The following is a 20,436-nucleotide window of genomic DNA, read 5'->3' as shown; positions in this document are numbered from 1 at the left end:
TTGCCTCTTCGTGCAGTGACGTCGATAGACCAGTCGTGGAATTAGTAGGGTTCCAAGTAGCACTAGGTAGCTAGCAGGCCTAGCTGGTTAGCATAATGGGCCTTCAGCGGGCGTCGCGCCTCAGGGGCCTGTTGGAGTCCTCGGGCAGATTATGTCGGTATTCCGGTCGTAGGGGATCTGCAGGGTTCCATGCCTCGTACCGGCTGTAGAAGGGGTCCGGATATTGTAGCCCAGGAGTATACTTCGGTGGTAGCACAGGAGCCCTGGCCAGGCTAGCTTCAAGCTAATTGGTGCTTGCTGCGGGATTGCGGTTAGCTAGTTGTGAAGATCCAGATGAAAATGTTCAGTTTGCGGTAGGAATCCAGGGATAAAAATAACAGGTCCCTTATGCTCTGGTTAGAGTCACGTTGTTCGAACTGACGAGAGCTTTCCGAGCTGAAGGTTAGCTGATGACCGCTGGCAATGGTTTGCTGACTAATAGCTGGTAGTTAGCTGGCTAGCTTCAGTTGAGGGATTCCGGATCCGAAGTAAATATAAATACTTTAGGAAAAAAAAGCAGATCCACGCCACATTGGGTGAGGCGGGTTACAGGAGAGTATTTAGATGTTGAGGTTTAGCAAAATATTTGAAAGGATATGCAATGAAAAAGATGTCAAACGATATATACAAGGGACACGACAGGACAAAGAAGTCTGACTGCTACGCCATCTTGGATGACCAATGACCAAACCATGGTGCTAATAATGTTGTATTATATTGTTATGTACTTAAATGACTATTGAATAAAGAGTTGATAGATTTATTTGAAACACATAATAAATATTTATTTTCAGACAAAAAAATAATTTGTTTTACAGTAGTTTGAAAACGCCTTTACAATAACAGCAGGTTGAATTGCTATTCAAGTATCCACATAACATAAGTATAATTCGGTATTGCTAATGCTAAAGTAATGAATAATTTACCATAAAATATACTCACATAAAAAAATTCTCAGACCGACAAACCACACTTCGTCATTATAGTCAGGTATCGTTTTCAGAGCAGAAAGAGTTATATCTCTGTTTGTGTGTGGCAATATGTTTATGTGTGTGTCACTATATCTGTGTGTGACATGACTTCAAGCTGATTTTAACACGCAAGTATAGCATGTATAAACCATTCAAAATTCTACAGGAAACTAAAGTCATTGTCCTGTATTGAGGCATAAATAGTACGTCATAAGGGCTTCATTACAAGTGGCCTGCAGGACATCTTTTCAATGCCTCAAGACCCTCAATTAAAGTACAATTCCCCTTTAAATAATCACTGACCTGACACTTAGAGAATTCTGAAGAGAATAATAACTATTTAAAGGGGAGCTTCACCTTTATAACATCGTATTTATTACATGGCGCAAACAAGTTGGGAATGACTCATTAATTCAAATGAATATGCAGTACAAAAAAGGACTGGGGAAATACGAGCTCATTATACAATAGGATGTCGCCACAGGGTTAGCGGTTCTATCATATTCCTTATGACAGTAGATGCATAAAGATATACGGGAGTACATTTCTGATTGTCTACTTATTAATAGCCTTCACAAGTGTGCATAATGTACAGACAACAAAAACATTTCTTGTCCTGGACATCCAATCAAATGAGGGAAAAACGGGCCCAGAGACTTTCAATGAAGCGAGAGGTCTAGGTAATGTCTGTTCAAAAGTGACAAGGCTATATTCCTAGATTTTGGGTGGGCGGTCTGGTCTGTGCTAGCATGGAGGTATCAGGTGACGAAACATTGTGGATTCCCAACGTCTAACATGCCAGGCCTTTTTCCCAGCCCCATACCCATTTGATTTTCTTGTCCCTGTTCCAACACTCAGAGAATACTGACAGAACAACCCTTATATCCTCTTGAATAATAACCACAATTCCAATTCTTCATTTTTTCCCCCGACGCCTGAGGATGATTTTTTAGTGTCGGTCTTTCTTCTGTCCCCTGAACGCAATACAATGTCTATTCCACGTTGGTTCAACGTCAAACAATGTTGTCGCAACCAGTGTGTGCCCATTGGGTAGGCCTATACATTCAATAAGTCTCACATGGTGTGGGGCTAAGTAGGTTGCATTCAATAACTCTCCAATCCTAGCATCTAGCGTTAATACAACCAGTCAAAAATGGTTCTGCAACACAGCTCATGAAAACTTACATTTTAAATACACAGACATCCTGTGTGGGGTATAAACTCTGAACATTGTGTCAAAGAGTCCATTCCAGTGACTTTACATGTTAAACTAATGCTAAGTTGTATAGAATCCCTTCTGAACCAACTGTGTATAACTTGAAAAACATTTCAAAATGTCACGACTGATTTGTGTTCACAACAGGAACAACAAACTATTGGTCAATGATCTGTTTGCAGTTCAAGGGTTCATATGAAGCTTCAGTACCATTCACATCCAACAGTTGCCCTCAGAACATGGAAGTACACAATGACAGTGGTGCTACACAGTGATTTTGATAACTGTGGCATAATTCCAGTGACTGTGACAAAGGTTTCAAATAAAGTTACTCATTGAACAAACAGACATTTAGAAAGCATCCCATATGTCAATATGGCTTCATAGAATTTTGGCAACTAAAACAAAATCGTAATAAATAGGTAGGATAACATTTCATTCGTATGGTCACAAATACTAAATAAACAATTTAAACGTATTCAAGGTCAGCAGATCACAATGTGTTCACATATACATCCACAGTGACATCATTGGACTGGCATGTAATGCAGAATATACCACATAAAGAAAAACTGCTCCAAACACACGCAGTCCTCAGTGCATCTTCGTTTCAGAGGAAATGCATTGAGAGGTCTCATCCAATGATTCTTCTTCTGTTCTTGGACCAGGGAACTGGTGTGGCAGTGCAGGTGAATCGCAAAGGTCAAAGATGAACGTGTCCTGTGAGTAGCAAACAACTAAAAACAAATAAAAGGGAACGTCATACTGTTTGGTTAGTGACGACGTCAAACTGCACTGATAAGGCCTACAGTATGAAGAAGAGGGGGAAGGCAGTTACGCTGAGCAGGCAGTGGAGTATTGGCTCCTGGTGAAACCTGTGAGGCTGTCGTACAACCAGTGTTCATCCCACCGGTGCCCCAAAAATATGGGCGAAGAAACCAACCTACTGGAATCCTTGGGGTTGTCGACATTACACGTACGCCTGGAATCTGTAGTGAGCTTGACCGTTAAAGGAAATGGGGAGGAACCCATGTCCAGAGTTGGTGTAGGGAGGAGGGTTTTTAAATGACTGGTCTGTGTTGACATGGTGCATTGTCCATGTCACATACTTTAGGATTCCTCACCCACACTGTCACAGTAGGGCAGTAGAATTGATACAGACCTTCTGGGAGAAAACATCTATAGTTGGAGCAGGACACACAGAAATAAATCATAACAGTGGGGTTATTCCTTTACAGCATTCTTAGATCAAAGAGGAGCAAGATTTGAATATATACGTACACACAGTAATATACACATATAATATATATATGTATACATAATGTTTCTATGTTGGACAAATATTCTACCCTCAGCACATCTGTGAAAAACACAGCTACCCAGACATTATAAGGTTTGCCTTCCAAAGAAGCTTGCTCGTAATTGGTTCGTGTTGGAAGACAGAGAGAGCCTATTGGGCCTCCCCGTGTCACGTGTCTACACAAGCATGTGAATCTCGTTATACTCGTCCCGACCATCCTCGTCAAAGTTGGGGGATGACTCGTCTTCCCCGTCGAGCTGTAGAGGGAGAGGGTGAGGGTGAGGGAGAGGGTGAGGGTGAGGGAGGTTGGGATGTCATCAACATCTGAATGAATTAGATTAGTGTCTTGATGCGTTGGGCCAATATAGTGAAACACACCACACACATCACACACACACCATTATCCTCTGAGTTTTGACAAAGTCCATTCTCAAATTGTTGTCATTTAGATCATGAGGTTTGGAGTCTTGATTTCAAGGACAGAAATATTTTAACTGGAAAAAAAACAGATTATGTTTGAATAGTCAAATGAAATACTACAGTAATATAGTAAGTGTGTAGTGTAGTTGTGTATCTTTCACAAACAAACACAAATTCACTGAGAATAGATGGTATCCATGCTACAACCTTTTTTATAGTTTTATTTTTTAAATGAAGGGGGTAGATCTGCTTTAATATTGCAGATAGACTGTAGCTTCCATCAATGTAATTGTCTGCATCATTTCCAATACACCCATATTTTTCTTGCTGTGTATATATATATATATATATAAATAACTTTCCCTCTTTATTATTTTACCCTAAACCTACCACCCCTCCCTAATTGGAGCTAACTAATGGACAACAATATTTAGGCTTCTACTTCCATTTTATACATGCTACACAATATACATTTTATGGACAGTATATTTTACATTCGTTATCATTTGTTTGTTTTTAGTCCCTCCTTCAGTTACCCTCAACCCCTCCCATCTATCTATGAAGACCTTCCAGTCCCAGCCTTCAGCTACACTCAACCCCTCCCATCTATCTATGAAGACCATCCAGTCCCAGCCTTCAGCTACCCTCAACCCCTGACATATATCTCTGAAGACCTTCCAGTCCCAGCCTTCAGCTACACTCAACCCCTCACATCTATCTCTGAAGACCTTCCAGTCCCAGCCTTCAGCTACCCTCAACCCCTCACATCTATCTCTGAAGACCTTCCAGTCCCAGCCTTCAGCTACCCTCAACCCCTCACATCTATCTCTGAACACCATCCAGTCCCAGCCTTCAGCTACCCTCAACCCCTCCCATCTATCTCTGAAGACCTTCCAGTCCCAGCATTCAGCTACCCTCAACCCCTCACATCTATCTCTGAACACCATCCAGTCCCAGCCTTCAGCTACCCTCAACCCCTCCCATCTATCTCTGAAGACCTTCCAGTCCCAGCCTTCAGCTACCCTCAACCCCTCACATCTATCTCTGAACACCATCCAGTCCCAGCCTTCAGCTACCCTCAACCCCTCCCATCTATCTCTGAAGAACATCCAGTTTTGATTTCAAGACACCATCATTTTTCCAATGTAATGTGCTGTGAAGTTTCACAAAAGTTCTGAACCTTTAAATTCTCATAGTTTCTACATTTTTTCCTCAGAGTATTATTATATATTCTCGATCCAAGATGGCGTAGCAGTCGGACGTGTGTTTTGTCTTGTCCCGTCCTGTCTGGTGTAAATATAGTTTTCCTCGTTTTTTTCTGTATATATTTCGTACATATTTTAATCTCACTTTCCAACTACAGGCTGAATATACTCTCCTGCAACCTGCATCACCCAATGTGGTACGGATCTGCTTTTTCTATACTTTAGAACCGGAACCCCCATCAGAAGCTAGCCAGCTAACTAGCTACTAGCTAGTACTCAGTTAGCCACTGCTAGCGGTCTTCAAAGTTAACTAGGACACCAGCGCGACATCAACCCAGAGCATATCAGACTGCTTTTTCTCTACCACATCTCCGGATTCCTACCGCAAGCTCTAAACCTTTACACCGGATCATCGCAACTAGCTAGCTGCAATCCGAGTGGCTACTCCTGGCTAACGTCTCTGTCCCAAAGCAAGCACCAGTTAGCCTTGAGCTAGCCTCGAGCTAAGCCCATCTCCCGACTAGCCGAAGAGGTCCAACAGCAAATCGTTGGGCTACAATACCTCTTTTGCCAATTGGCCTGGACCCTTTACTGCCGACACGGAGCCCCGCCAATCCATCACGACTGGTCCGCCGACATAATCGTCCGAGGTGGTTTCAACAGGCTTTTCCGTTGCGACATCACCAAAGACCTTCCATCTGCTGGCCAAGGCCCGCGAGCTTTCTGAATCGCTGTGTCTCCAGCTCACCTAGCGTACTAGAGCACCTGTAGCATACTCCTGGGCTACAATTACCCGGGCCCACGACTGGTCTGTCGATGTCACCACATGAAGAGGAATAAACAGACTCACCCCATCGCGACGTCCCCCAAAGGTTAACTCTCTAGCCCTCGCTATCTCCCTGCTTGCTAATTCGGCCTGCTAACGGCTAGCTTGTCTAGCTCCGGTCCGCTAACTGCTACCTTGTCTAGCCCGGGCCTACGATCTGTTAGCTTGTTAGCACAGGCCTGCTAACCGTCTGAATCACCGCGTCCCAAACACTCTCTAGACCCATTTACTTTCTATCTCTTTTTGATTTTTAATTTGTTTATAACTTCTGGAAACCTGCCTCACCCAATGTGATATGGAATCGCTATTACTTTTAATTTTTATTTATTTTATTTTTTATGACACACTCAATAACCTCCAGACGCTAACCAGCTAACTAGCTACAAGCTATTTAGTCATTGTTAGTTTAAAAAAAAAACCTGGATAACACTCGCCAGTCCAGCTTCCCTGCCCATCCACCGCTGCCCCCTGGACACTGATCTCTTGGCTACATAGCTGACGCACGCTGGACTGTCCATTAATCACGGTACTCCATTCGGCTTGTTTGTTTTATCTGTCGGCCCCGTTGCCTAGTCAACGCCATTTTACCTGCTGTTTGTTGTGCTAGCTGATTAGCCTCGCCTACTGTTTTTAGCTAGCTTTCCCAATTCAACACATGTGATTACTGTATGCCTCGCTGTATGTCTCTCTCAAATGTCAATATGCCTTGTATACTGTTGTTCAGGTGAGTTATCATTGTTTTAGTTCACAATGGAGCCCCTAGATCCACTCTTCATACCCCTGTTACCTCCTTTGTCCCACCTCCCACACATGCGGTGACCTCACCCATTACAACCAGCATGTCCAGAGATACAACCTCTCTCATCATCACCCAGTGCCTGGGCTTACCTCCGCTGTACCCGCACCCCACCATACCCCTGTCTGCGCATTATGCCCTGAATATATTCTACCATGCCCAGAAACCTGCTCCTCTTATCCTCTGCCCCCAACGCTCTAGGCGACCAGTTTTGATAGCCTTTAGCCGCACCCTCATACTACTCCTTCTCTGTTCCGCGGGTGATGTGGAGGTAAACCCAGGCCCTGCATGTCCCCAGGTACCCTCATTTGTTGACTTCTGTGATCGAAAAAGCCTTGGTTTTATGCATGTCAACATCAGAAGCCTCCTCCCTAAGTTTGTTTTACTCACTGCTTTAGCACACTCTGCTAACCCTGATGTCCTTGCCGTGTCTGAATCCTGGCTCAGGAAGGCCACCCAGAGATTTCCATACCCAACCATAACATCTTCCGTCAAGATAGAACTGCCAAAGGGGCGGAGTTGCAGTCTACTGCAGAGATAGCCTGCAAAGTAATGTCATACTTTCTAGGTCCATACCCAAACAGTTCGAACTACTAATTTTGAAAATTACTCTCTCCAGAAATAAGTCTCCTCCCTGCTACCGACCACCCTCAGCTCCCAGCTGTGCCCTGGACAATTTGTGAATTGATAGCTTCAGAGTTTGTTCTGTTAGGTGACCTAAACTGGGATATGTAACACCCGGCAGTCCTACAATCTAAGCTAGATTTTTTATTTATTTATTTTTATTTCACCTTTATTTAACCAGGTAAGCAAGTTGAGAACAGTTCTCATTTACAAGTCGACCTGGCCAAGATAAAGCAAATCATACAGTCAATAATACAGTAAAAAAAAAAAAAAAAAAAAAAACAAGTCTATATACAATGGCAAATTAGGTGAGAAGGAGGTAAAGGCAAAAAAGGCCATGGTGGCAAAGTAAATACCAGTAAAACACTGGAATGGTAGTATTGCAATGGAAGAATTGCAAAGTAGAAATAAAAATAATGGGGTGCAAAGGAGCAAAATAAATAAATAAATTAAATACAGTTAGGAAAGAGGTAGTTGTTTGGGCTAAATTATAGGTGGGCTATGTACAGGTGCAGTAATCTGTAAGATGCTCTGACAGTTGGTGTTTAAAGCTAGTGAGGGAGATAAGTGTTTCCAATTTAAGAGATTTTTGTAGTTCGTTCCAGTCATTGGCAGCAGAGAACTGCAAAGAAAGAATTGGTTTGGGGGTGACTGATATACCTGCTGGAGCTGCACAGGTGGGAATGCCGAGCTGAGATAAGGGGGGACTTTACCTAGCAGGGTCTTGTAGATGACATGGAGCCAGTGGGTTTCATGAAGCGAGGGGCCAGCCAACGGGCGTACAGGTCGCAATGGTGGGTAGTATATGGGGCTTTGGTGACAAAACGGATAGCACTGTGATAGACTGCATCAATTTGTGTGAGTAGGGTATTGGAGGCTATTTTGTAAATGACATCGCCAAAGTCGAGGATTGGTAGGATGGTCAATTTTACAAGGGTATGTTTGGCAGCATGAGTGAAGGATGCTTTGTTGCGAAATAGGAAGCCAATTCTAGATTTAACTTTGGATTGGAGATGTTTGATATGGGTCTGGAAGGAGAGTTTACAGTCTAACCAGACACCTAAGTATTTGTAGTTGTCCACGTATTCTAAGTCAGAGCCGTCCAGTAGTGATGTTGGACAGGCGGGTAGGTCCCGATCGGTTGAAAGCATGCATTTAGTTTTACTTGTATTTAAGAGCAATTGGAGGCCACGGAAGGAGAGTTGTATGGCATTGAAGCTTGCCTGGAGGGTTGTTAACACAGTGTCCAAAGAAGGGCCGGAAGTATACAGGATGGTGTCGTCTGCGTAGAGGTGGATCAGAGACTCACCAGCCAACATCATTGATGTATACAGAGAAGAGAGTCGGTCCAGAATTGAACCCTGTGGCACCCCCATAGAGACTGCCAGAGGTCCGGACAGCAGACCCTCCGATTTGACACACTGAACTCTATCAGAGAAGTAGTTGGTGAACCAGGCGAGGCAATCATTTGAGAAACCAAGGCTGTCGAGTCTGCCGATAAGGATGTGGTGGTTGACAGAGTCAGCCTTGGCCAGATCAATGAATACGGCTGCACAGTAATGTTTCTTATCGATGGCGGTTAAGATATCGTTTAGGACCTTGAGCGTGGCTGAGGTGCACCCATGACCAGCTCTGAAACCAGATTGCATAGCAGAGAAGGTATGGTGAGATTCTGTAATCTGTTTGTTGACTTGGCTTTCGAAGACCTTAGAAAGGCATGGTAGGATAGATATAGGTCTGTAGCAGTTTGGGTTATGCAGCCTTTCAATCTTTGGGAATCTCAGATGACAAGAAAGAGAGGTTGAACAGGCTAGTAATAGGGGTGGCAACAATTTCGGCAGATAATTTTAGAAAGAAAGGGTCCAGATTGTCTAGCCCGGCTGATTTGTAGGGGTCCAGATTTTCAGCTCTTTCAGAACTTCAGCTGAATGGATTTGGGAGAAGGAGAAATGGGGAAGGCTTGGGCGAGTTGCTGTTGGGGGTGCAGTGCTGTTGACCGGGGTAGGAGTTGCCAGGTGGAAAGCATGGCCAGCCGTGAAAAATGCTTATTGAAATTCTCAATTATGGTGGATTTATCAGTGGTGACAGTGTTTCCTATCTTCAGTGCAGTGGGCAGCTGGGAGGAGGTGTTCTTATTCTCCATGGACTTTACAGTGTCCCAGAACTTTTTAGAGTTAGTGTTGCAGGAAGCAAATTTCTGCTTGAAAAAGCTAGCCTTGGCTTTTCTAACTGCCTGTGTATAACGGTTTCTAGCTTCCCTGAACAGCTGCATATCACGGGGGCTGTTGATGCTAATGCTGAACGCCATAGGATGTTTTTGTGTTGGTTAAGGGCAGTCAGGTCTGGGGAGAACCAAGGGCTATATCTGTTCCTGGTTCTAATTTTCTTGAATGGGGCATGTTTATTTAAGATTGTTAGGGAAGGCCAGGCATCCTCTACTGACGGGATGAGATCAATATCCTTCCAGGACACCCCCAGGTCGATTAGAAACTCGCTGAAGTGTTTCAGGGCGTTTTACAGTGAAATTTACGGATGCAGGCTGTGATCGCTGAGATCTTGGTTGAAGACAGCAGAGGTGTATTTAGAGGAAGTTGGTTAGGATGATATCTAACAGGGTGCCCGTGTTTAAGGCTTTGGGGGGTACCTGGTAGGTTCATTGATAATTTGTGTGAGATTGAGGGCATCAAGTTTAGATTGTAGGATGGCTAAGCATGTTCCAGTTTAGCAAGCCAGCAGACGAGCTCTGAAGATAGATGGGGGCAATCAGTTCACATATGGTGTCCAGAGCACAGCTGGGGCAGAGGTGGTCTATAGCAGGCGGACGGTGAGAGACTTGTTTTTAGAGGTGGATTTTTAAAAGTAGAAGTTCAAATTGTTTGGGTACAGACCTGGATAGTGCAACAAGCAGTTCTATCTTGTCTGAAAATGTTGTAGTTTGGAATTAAAATTTCTGAATTTTTGGTGGTCTTCCTCAGGATTCAGACAGCTGGGCATCCAGGTTGGCAAGTGCTAAAGCAGTGAAAAGAACAAACTTAGGGAGGAGGCTTCTAATGTTTCCAACAGAAGTCATCAAAAGAGAGCCTAAGGAGTGGGCTAGGCACTGCAGGGCCTGGATTCACCTCTACATCGCCAGAGGAACCGCTAAAAGCAATAAGATTGGTCGTCTACGTCTGGAACTGTTTCCGATAAAATAGCATCAAGGTATAATGTACAGACTGAGTACAGTGGAGGTAAACCATTGTCTCTAGAAACATTGAAACCAGGAGACATTGCAGCAGGACTAGAGGCTCTGCAGTGAAATAAGCCAATAAACACTAACCAGAACAGCAATGTTCATAGGGAGAGGCATCCTTAGTCTCAAAAGGGTCAGTGGAGAGGTTGGTTTGGGGGTCACCGAAGACAGCTAGCCAGGACATCGGTAGCAAGCTAGCATAGGATGGAGGTCTGTTGTTAGCCACCTCTTGCGTTCCGTCAGTAGATTAAGTTCCGTGTTGTAGAAATTAGTCCAAATCACACAACAACAAAAAAAATAAAAACAATAGATATAGTTATGGCCCTACTCTGTCAGAAAGACAGCTAACTCTCATGGGCGCCGTCGGAGGAGCCACACGTCGGCTCCAGTTGAGGGCTCCCAGCGGGTGCCCTGGACACTCAATTTGTGAATTGATGTTTTGGATCCCATAGCACCAGCAGCTGTGAGATCCAGAATGTCAGAGAGCAGTTGCCAGGGACATGGAGAGAAAAAAATGCGGTCTGTTCCGTTCGGCCCTGACCTAAAGCTAATGACCACAAACGTGGTTAGCTTAACACCAGTAAAAGAAGCTAATCTGGCAGCTTCTTTGGAGGATTGCAGATTTGAGTCGTATTTATACATATCTGCAGGAGAGTGTAATGAAGATGATGGAAAATAAAAATAAAATTCGAGGACAAAAAGAGCGTCTGAACTGCTATGCCATCTTGGAAAGAAGATGCCCTCAATCTCACTCAAATCATCAAGGAACCCACCAGGTACAACCCTAACTCTGTAAACAAGGGCACCCTCATAGACGTCATCCTGACCAACTGGCCCTCCAAATACACCACCGCTGTCTTCAACCAGGATCTCAGCGATCACTGCCTCATTGCCTGTATCCGCCACGGAGCCGCAGTCAAACGACCACCCCTCATCACTGTCAAACGCTCCCTAAAACACTTCTGTGAGCAGGCCTTTCTAATCGACCTGGCCCGGGTATCCTGGAAGGACATTGACCTCATCCCGTCAGTTGAGGATGCCTGGTCATTCTTTAAAAGTAACTTCCTCACCATTTTAGATAAGCATGCTCCGTTCAAAAAATGCAGAACCAAGAACAGATACAGCCCTTGGTTCACTCCAGACCTGACTGCCCTCGACCAGCACAAAAACATCCTGTGGCGGACTGCAATAGCATTGAATAGTCCCGTGATATGCAACTGTTCAGGAAGTCAGGAACCAATACACGCAGTCAGTCAGGAAAGCTAAGGCCAGCTTCTTCAGGCAGAAGTTTGCATCCTGTAGCTCCAACTCCAAAAAGTTCTGGGACACTGTGAAGTCCATGGAGAACAAGAGCACCTCCTCCCAGCTGCCCACTGCACTGAGGCTAGGTAACACGGTCTCCACCGATAAATCCATGATTATCGAAAACTTCAATAAGCATTTCTCAACGGCTGGCCATGCCTTCCGCCTGGCTACTCAACCTCGGCCAACAGCTCCGCCCCCGCAGCTCCTCGCCCAAGCCTCTCCAGGTTCTCCTTTACCCAAATCCAGATAGCAGATGTTCTGAAAGAGCTGCAAAACCTGGACCAGTACAAATCAGCTGGGCTTGACAATCTGGACCCTCTATTTCTGAAACTATCGGCCGCCATTGTCGCAACCCCTATTACCAGCCTGTTCAACCTCTCTTTCATATCGTCTGAGATCCCCAAGGATTGAAAGCTGCCGCAGTCATCCCCCTCTTCAAAGGGAGACACCCTGGACCCAAACTGTTATAGACCTATATCCATCCTGCCCTGCCTATCTAAGGTCTTCGAAAGCCAAGTCAACAAACAGGTCACTGACCATCTCGAATCCCACCGTACCTTCTCCGCTGTGCAATCTGGTTTCCGAGCCGGTCACGGGTGCACCTCAGCCACACTCAAGGTACTAAACGATATCATAACCGCCATCGATAAAAGACAGTACTGTGCAGCCGTCTTCATCGACCTTGCCAAGGCTTTCGACTCTGTCAATCACCATATTCTTATCGGCAGACTCAGTAGCCTCGGTTTTTCGGATGACTGCCTTGACTGGTTCACCAATTACTTTGCAGACAGAGTTCAGTGTGTCAAATCGGAGGGCATGCTGTCCGGTCCTCTGGCAGTCTCTATGAGGGTGCCACAGGGTTCAATTCTCGGGCCGACTCTTTTCTCTGTATATATCAATGATGTTGCTCTTACTGCGGGCGATTCCCTGATCCCCCTCTACGCAGACGACACCATTCTATATACTTTCGGGCCGTCATTGGACACTGTGCTATCTAACCTCCAAACGAGCTTCAATGCCATACAGCACTCCTTCCGTGGCCTCCAACTGCTCTTAAACGCGAGTAAAACCAAATGCATGCTTTTCAACCGATCGCTGCCTGCACACTCATTTGGCCGCCTTTCGTTCCAGTACTCTGCTGCCTGTGACTGGAACGAACTGCAAAAATCGCTGAAGTTGGAGACTTTTATCTCCCTCACCAACTTCAAACATCAGCTATCCGAGCAGCTAACCGATCGCTGCAGCTGTACATAGTCTATTGGTAAATAGCCCACCCATTTTCACCTACCTCATTCCCATACTGTTTTTATACTGTTTTTTATTTATTTACCTTTCTGCTCTTTTGCACACCAATATCTCTACCTGTACATGACCATCTGATCATTTATCACTCCAGTGTTAATCTGCAAAATTGTAATTATTCGCCTACCTCCTCATGCCTTTTGCACACATTGTATATAGACTGCCCCTTTTTTCTACTGTGTTATTGACTTGTTAATTGTTTACTCCATGTGTAACTCTGTGTTGTCTGTTCACACTGCTATGCTTTATCTTGGCCAGGTCGCAGTTGCAAATGAGAACTTGTTCTCAACTAGCCTACCTGGTTAAATAAAGGTGAAATAAAAATAAATATATTATTGACTGTTATTGATCAAATCATCCAGCAGCGTTATTTGCAGAGTTAGCGCCAACTAAATGTTGCAATTTTTCTGCCATTCCAGAACCTGCGACCAAAAACAAGCTACATATGGGCAGTACCAAAAATAAGGGATCTAATGATTGTGTCTCTTCGCAGCAATATCTGCAGAGCTGGGATGGTTGTTTCCCCCATATATACTGAATAAAAATATAAACCCAACATGTAAAGTGTTGGTCCCATATGTCATGAGCTGAAATAAAAGATCACAGAAATCGTCCATACGCACAAAAAGCTTATTTCTCTCAAATGTGCACAAATTTGTGCTTGTGCTAGGGACAATAAAAGGCCACTCTAAAATGTGCTGTTTTAGAGTGGCCACTCCAGTTTTGAGGGAGCGTACAATTGGCATGCTGACTACAGGCATGTCCACCAGAGCAGTTGCCAGAGAATTGAATATTAATTTCTCTACAATAAGCAACCTCCAACGACATTTTAGAGAATTTGGCAGGACGTCCAACCGGCCTCACAACCGCAGACCATGTGTAACTACGCCATCTCAGGACATCTGGCTTCTTCACCTGGGGATCGTCTGAGACCAACCGCAGACCATGTGTAACTACGCCATCTCAGGACATCTGGCTTCTTCACCTGGGGATCGTCTGAGACCAACCGCAGACCATGTGTAACTACGCCATCTCAGGACATCTGGCTTCTTCACCTGGGGATCGTCTGAGACCAACCGCAGACCATGTGTAACTACGCCATCTCAGGACATCTGGCTTCTTCACCTGGGGATCCTCTGAGACCAACCGCAGACCATGTGTAACTACGCCATCTCAGGACATCTGGCTTCTTCACCTGGGGATCGTCTGAGACCAACCGCAGACCATGTGTAACTACGCCATCTCAGGACATCTGGCTTCTTCACCTGGGGATCCTCTGAGACCAACCGCAGACCATGTGTAACTACGCCATCTCAGGACATCTGGCTTCTTCACCTGGGGATCGTCTGAGACCAACCGCAGACCATGTGTAACTACGCCATCTCAGGACATCTGGCTTCTTCACCTGGGGATCGTCTGAGACCAACCGCAGACCATGTGTAACTACGCCATCTCAGGACATCTGGCTTCTTCACCTGGGGATCGTCTGAGACCAACCGCAGACCATGTGTAACTACGCCATCTCAGTACATCTGGCTTCTTCACCTGGGGATCGTCTGAGACCAACCGCAGACCATGTGTAACTACGCCATCTCAGGACATCTGGCTTCTTCACCTGGGGATCGTCTGAGACCAACCGCAGACCATGTGTAACTACGCCATCTCAGGACATCTGGCTTCTTCACCTGGGGATCATCTGAGACCAGCCAGACAGCTAATGAAAATTAGGAATATTTCTGTCTGTAACAAAGACCTTTTGTGGGGGAAAACTCATTCTGATTGGCTGGGCCTGGCTCCCCAGTAGGTGAGTGGGTCGGCCTAAGCCCTCCCAAGCCCACCCATGGCTGTGCCCCTGCCCCATCATGTGAAATGCATAGATCAAGGCCGAATTAATTTATTTCAATTGACTGATTTCCTTATATGAACTGTAACGCAGTAAAATCATTGAAATTGTTGCTTGCGCTTGTATTTTTGTTCATGTATTTGACATTCTGTGTCGTTTTGTGTATCAGTTCATAAATCATGGGTCATGGAATCGGTACATCGAAAATCTCCTCCAACTATTTTGCAACATGTAAGGCGCAGCTGTCAATTTTTGGGTCCTTAAATGAAACTTGGTATACTTTTTTACTTATAACAATTTTGGTCTTTAATGCAGGGCCGACATACACATTCCTTACCTTCTTCCCTCTCCACTTCTTCTCCATGTTTGAGGTACTGCTGCAATAAGTTGGATGGGATTTTGAGTAGAGCAGATATTTCCATATACATTTGCTAACTGGATGTCTGAAATATCACCACCAGTCCTATTTATGACATAATTTACCAAGATTATGCTGTTTTTATTTTTTTCCCTCAAATATTTTAAATATATCTTTACCAATTTGTTTATTTTAGTTTAACCCTAATATTTTATCTAATATTTGTTTAGTCTTTTCTGGTGGATTAAACTGAAATTTCAACCAGCTTTCTATTGCCTGTTTTAAAAATAGAGATCTTTTGGAGATTATTTCATTGTTAAAAAAACGAAAGTGAGAGATTGTAATCTGAATAAAGGGGAAAAAGGACATTCTTGAACACGGGGTGAAACATTCTTACTAATCTGCTAGCAGTGGTTCTCAATCCTCGTCCTGGGGACACATTTTGGTTTTTGCCCTAGCACTACACACCTGATTCAAATCATCAAAGCCTTTTGATGAGTTGATCATTTGAATCAGCTGTGTGGTGCTAGGGGCAAAAACTAAAATGTGCACCCGTTTGTGTCCCCTTGACCAGGATTGAGAACCAGTTTGCTAGAGAACCAGTGTGCTAGAGAACCAGTGTGCTAGAGAACCAGTGTGCTAGAGAACCAGTTTGGATTTAAGTATAGGTTTTGAATGAATGGAGCCTTTCTTGAGAGGTCCAATGTTTTAACATTTCATCATTTCTGCCCTCCAAATTCATATTAATTATATAAATAGGGCTGTTTAATTTTGTCTGGTTTGCTGTTCCAAATAAAGTGGAATATTTTTTGCTTATCTAATTTAAAAAGCAAGTTGTTAGGTGTAGGCAGGGCCATGCTACTACTTCTAATGTGCGACCCAATGATGCCCAGACCAGATGATTGGGCCAGAATTCAGATCATTCCAGGAATGTCCACCTACCGCCTGGAGCTCACGCTCCTCAAAGATCCGGGAGAGGATGAGGCGGCGGAGCGGCACGGTCATGATGAGGATGAAGGGGAAGGCGAGCGAGACCACGGTGGACTTGACCACCCACAGCAACATGATGCAGGCCAGCTGGATGATGGTGAACATGTTCATACGCCACGTCTTCACCTGCAACACACACACACACACACACACACACACACACACACACACACACACACTCTATTATGGGGCTATACATGCTTATGACAAGCCTTTTACAATCCATTAAAACGGCATCCTAATGTATTATACCTGCATGCTTTAAGTACAGTGTTACAAATTGTATTGAATTCATACTTTATTGCCAATTAACAGTGTTTGGAAATAATTTATTTAGGGATAATGTTCTGGGCAGGACAATTGACATGCTAGACATACAGACAGATAGATGGACAAAAAATGGTTGGTACCCTGCATATGGAATTTGTTATATAGAATTAGATGGATTGAGCTCCATCTACTGGGTGGATCTCCTCTAGTCTTTTACTTACATTGATCAGAAAAGTGACATTATATCAATGCCTTGGGGCAACTTCATCATATTGTTATTGATTTTTATATATATTTTAAATGTTTTATTTCAAATTAAGCCAACACACACAATCTCAATAAAATCACAAACAGACCAGGAATAGAAACCAGACATCTATAACAGAAACAGATCATCATATTCTGGTAGAGGGAACACCTTGGTCACGTACAGTATATGTGGTTAGACTCTCCATCATATTCTGGTAAAGGGCTCACCTTGGTCACATATATGTGGTCGGGGTGGTGCTTGGCGGGCGTGAACATGAGAGTGATGCGCTCGTAGAGCTGGATGCCGGTGATTGACGTGACGCCCATGTAGAGGAAGATCCCGAACAACACGGCCAGCGGAATGTGACGAAGCACATCTGTCATCACGAGAGACATGCCTAGGGAAAGTCAAAGGTGAAAGGTCAAATGTGTGACATTTAGGTTGCCTAGGGATCTGTAGGGTAGTCAATCTCAGTTAACCCAAGACTAAATGTTCATCTAGAAGTAAATGTTAAATGAGAACTAAATGTTAACCCAGAACAAAATGTTAAACGAGAACTAAATGTTAAGTAAGGACTAAATGTTAACCCAGAACAAAATATTAAGATAGAACTAAAGGTTAAGTAAGGACTAAATGTTAACCCATAACTAAATATTAAGATAGAACTAAAGGTTAAGTAAGGACTAAATGTTAAACCAGAACTAAATATTAAGATAGAACTAAAGGTTAAGTAAGGACTAAATGTTAAACCAGAACTAAATATTAAGATCGAACTAAAGGTTAAGTAAGGACTAAATGTTCATCCAGAACAAAAAATTGACAAGCTTTGTGTTCAGGTGGAACACCAAACAGGAACGTAAATACAAGGTTGGTTAGTTTTAATCACAGAGGAAGCCTCGTTATACACAGATAAATAACACGTCTACAACCAGAGGAAGCCTTGTTATACACAGATAAATAACACCTCTACAACCAGAGGAAGCCTCGTTATACACAGATAACACCTCTACAACCAGAAGAAGCCTTGTTATACACAGATAACACCTCTACAACCAGAGGAAGCCTCGTTATACACAGATAAATAACACATCTACAACCAGAGGAAGCCTTGTTATACACAGATAAATAACACCTCTACAACCAGAGGAAGCCTTGTTATTCACAGATAAATAACACCTCTACAACCAGAGGAAGCCTTGTTATACACAGATAAATAACACCTCTACAACCAGAGGAAGCCTTGTTATACACAGATAACAACTCTACAACCAGAGGAAGCCTCGTTATACACAGATAAATAACACATCTACAACCAGAGGAAGCCTTGTTATACACAGATAACACCTCTACAACCAGAGGAAGCCTTGTTATACACAGATAACACCTCTACAACCAGGGAAGCCTTGTTATTCACAGATAAATAACACCTCTACAACCAGAGGAAGCCTTGTTATACACAGATAACACCTCTACAACCAGAGGAAGCCTCGTTATTCACAGATAAATAACACCTCTACAACCAGAGGAAGCCTCGTTATACACAGATAAATAAAACCTCTACAACCAGAGGAAGCCTCGTTATACACAGATAAATAACACCTCTACAACCAGAGGAAGCCTCGTTATACACAGATAAATAACACCTCTACAACTAGAGGAAGCCTTGTTATATACAGATAAATAACACATCTACAACCAGAGGAAGCCTCGTTATACACAGATAAATAACACCTCTACAACCAGAGGAAGCCTTGTTATACACAGATAAATAACTGCTCTACAACCAGAGTAAGCCTCGTTATACACAGATAAATAACACATCTACAACCAGAGGAAGCCTTGTTATACACAGATAACACCTCTACAACCAGAGGAAGCCTTGTTATACATAGATAAATAACACATCTACAACCAGAGGAAGCCTCGTTATACACAGATAAATTACACATCTACAACCAGAGGAAGCCTTGTTATACACAGATAAATAACACATCTACAACCAGAGGAAGCCTTGTTATACACAGATAAATAACACATCTACAACCAGAGGAAGCCTTGTTATACACAGATAAATAACACCTCTACAACCAGAGGAAGCCTTGTTATATACAGATAAATAACACATCTACAACCAGAGGAAGCCTCGTTATACACAGATCAATAACACCTCTACAACCAGAGGAAGCCTTGTTATACACAGATAAATAACACATCTACAACCAGAGGAAGCCTTGTTATACACAGATAAATAACACATCTACAACCAGAGGAAGCCTTGTTATACACAGATAAATAACACATCTACAACCAGAGGAAGCCTTGTTATATACAGATAAATAACACCTCTACAACCAGAGGAAGCCTTGTTATACACAGATAAATAACACATCTACAACCAGAGGAAGCCTTGTTATACACAGATAACACCTCTACAACCAGAGGAAGCCTTGTTATACATAGATAAATAACACATCTACAACCAGAGGAAGCCTCGTTATACACAGATAAATTACACATCTACAACCAGAGGAAGCCTTGTTATACACAGATAAATAACACATCTACAACCAGAGGAAGCCTTGTTATACACAGATAAATAACACATCTACAACCAGAGGAAGCCTTGTTATACACAGATAAATAACACCTCTACAACCAGAGGAAGCCTTGTTATATACAGATAAATAACACATCTACAACCAGAGGAAGCCTCGTTATACACAGATCAATAACACCTCTACAACCAGAGGAAGCCTTGTTATACACAGATAAATAACACATCTACAACCAGAGGAAGCCTTGTTATACACAGATAAATAACACATCTACAACCAGAGGAAGCCTTGTTATACACAGATAAATAACACATCTACAACCAGAGGAAGCCTTGTTATATACAGATAAATAACACCTCTACAACCAGAGGAAGCCTTGTTATACACAGATAAATAACACCTCTACAACCAGAGGAAGCCTTGTTATACACAGATAAATAACACATCTACAACCAGAGGAAGCCTTGTTATACACAGATAACACCTCTACAACCAGAGGAAGCCTTGTTATACATAGATAAATAACACATCTACAACCAGAGGAAGCCTCGTTATACACAGATAAATTACACATCTACAACCAGAGGAAGCCTTGTTATACACAGATAAATAACACATCTACAACCAGAGGAAGCCTTGTTATACACAGATAAATAACACATCTACAACCAGAGGAAGCCTTGTTATACACAGATAAATAACACCTCTACAACCAGAGGAAGCCTTGTTATACACAGATAAATAACACATCTACAACCAGAGGAAGCCTTGTTATATACAGATAAATAACACCTCTACAACCAGAGGAAGCCTTGTTATACACAGATAAATAACACATCTACAACCAGAGGAAGCCTTGTTATACACAGATAAATAACACATCTACAACCAGAGGAAGCCTTGTTATACACAGATAAATAACACATCTACAACC

At 43.3% G+C, this 20,436-nt stretch overlaps 1 protein-coding gene across 3 annotated transcripts in view; it reads right to left on the bottom strand.

Annotated features, from left to right (window-relative positions):
• Positions 1-804: 804 nt before the first annotated feature.
• Positions 805-20,436, bottom strand: part of LOC115113475 (anion exchange protein 3-like) — a 136,025-nt gene continuing 116,393 nt past the window's right edge. For all 3 annotated transcript variants that reach the window (XM_065015908.1, XM_029641200.2, XM_029641179.2), the window contains 3 exons: positions 17,175-17,344; positions 16,380-16,553; positions 805-3,783 (listed from right to left, as the gene is read on the bottom strand). In XM_065015908.1, the coding sequence (XP_064871980.1) occupies positions 3,703-3,783; positions 16,380-16,553; positions 17,175-17,344 (425 nt within the window). In that variant the 3' untranslated portion in view covers positions 805-3,702. The remainder of the gene's footprint in view (positions 3,784-16,379; positions 16,554-17,174; positions 17,345-20,436) is intronic.

Source organism: Oncorhynchus nerka, linkage group LG3 (assembly GCF_034236695.1).
Source record: "Oncorhynchus nerka isolate Pitt River linkage group LG3, Oner_Uvic_2.0, whole genome shotgun sequence".
NCBI classification, from domain to species: domain Eukaryota; kingdom Metazoa; phylum Chordata; class Actinopteri; order Salmoniformes; family Salmonidae; genus Oncorhynchus; species Oncorhynchus nerka.
This window is presented reverse-complemented; position numbering and strand designations above follow the sequence as displayed.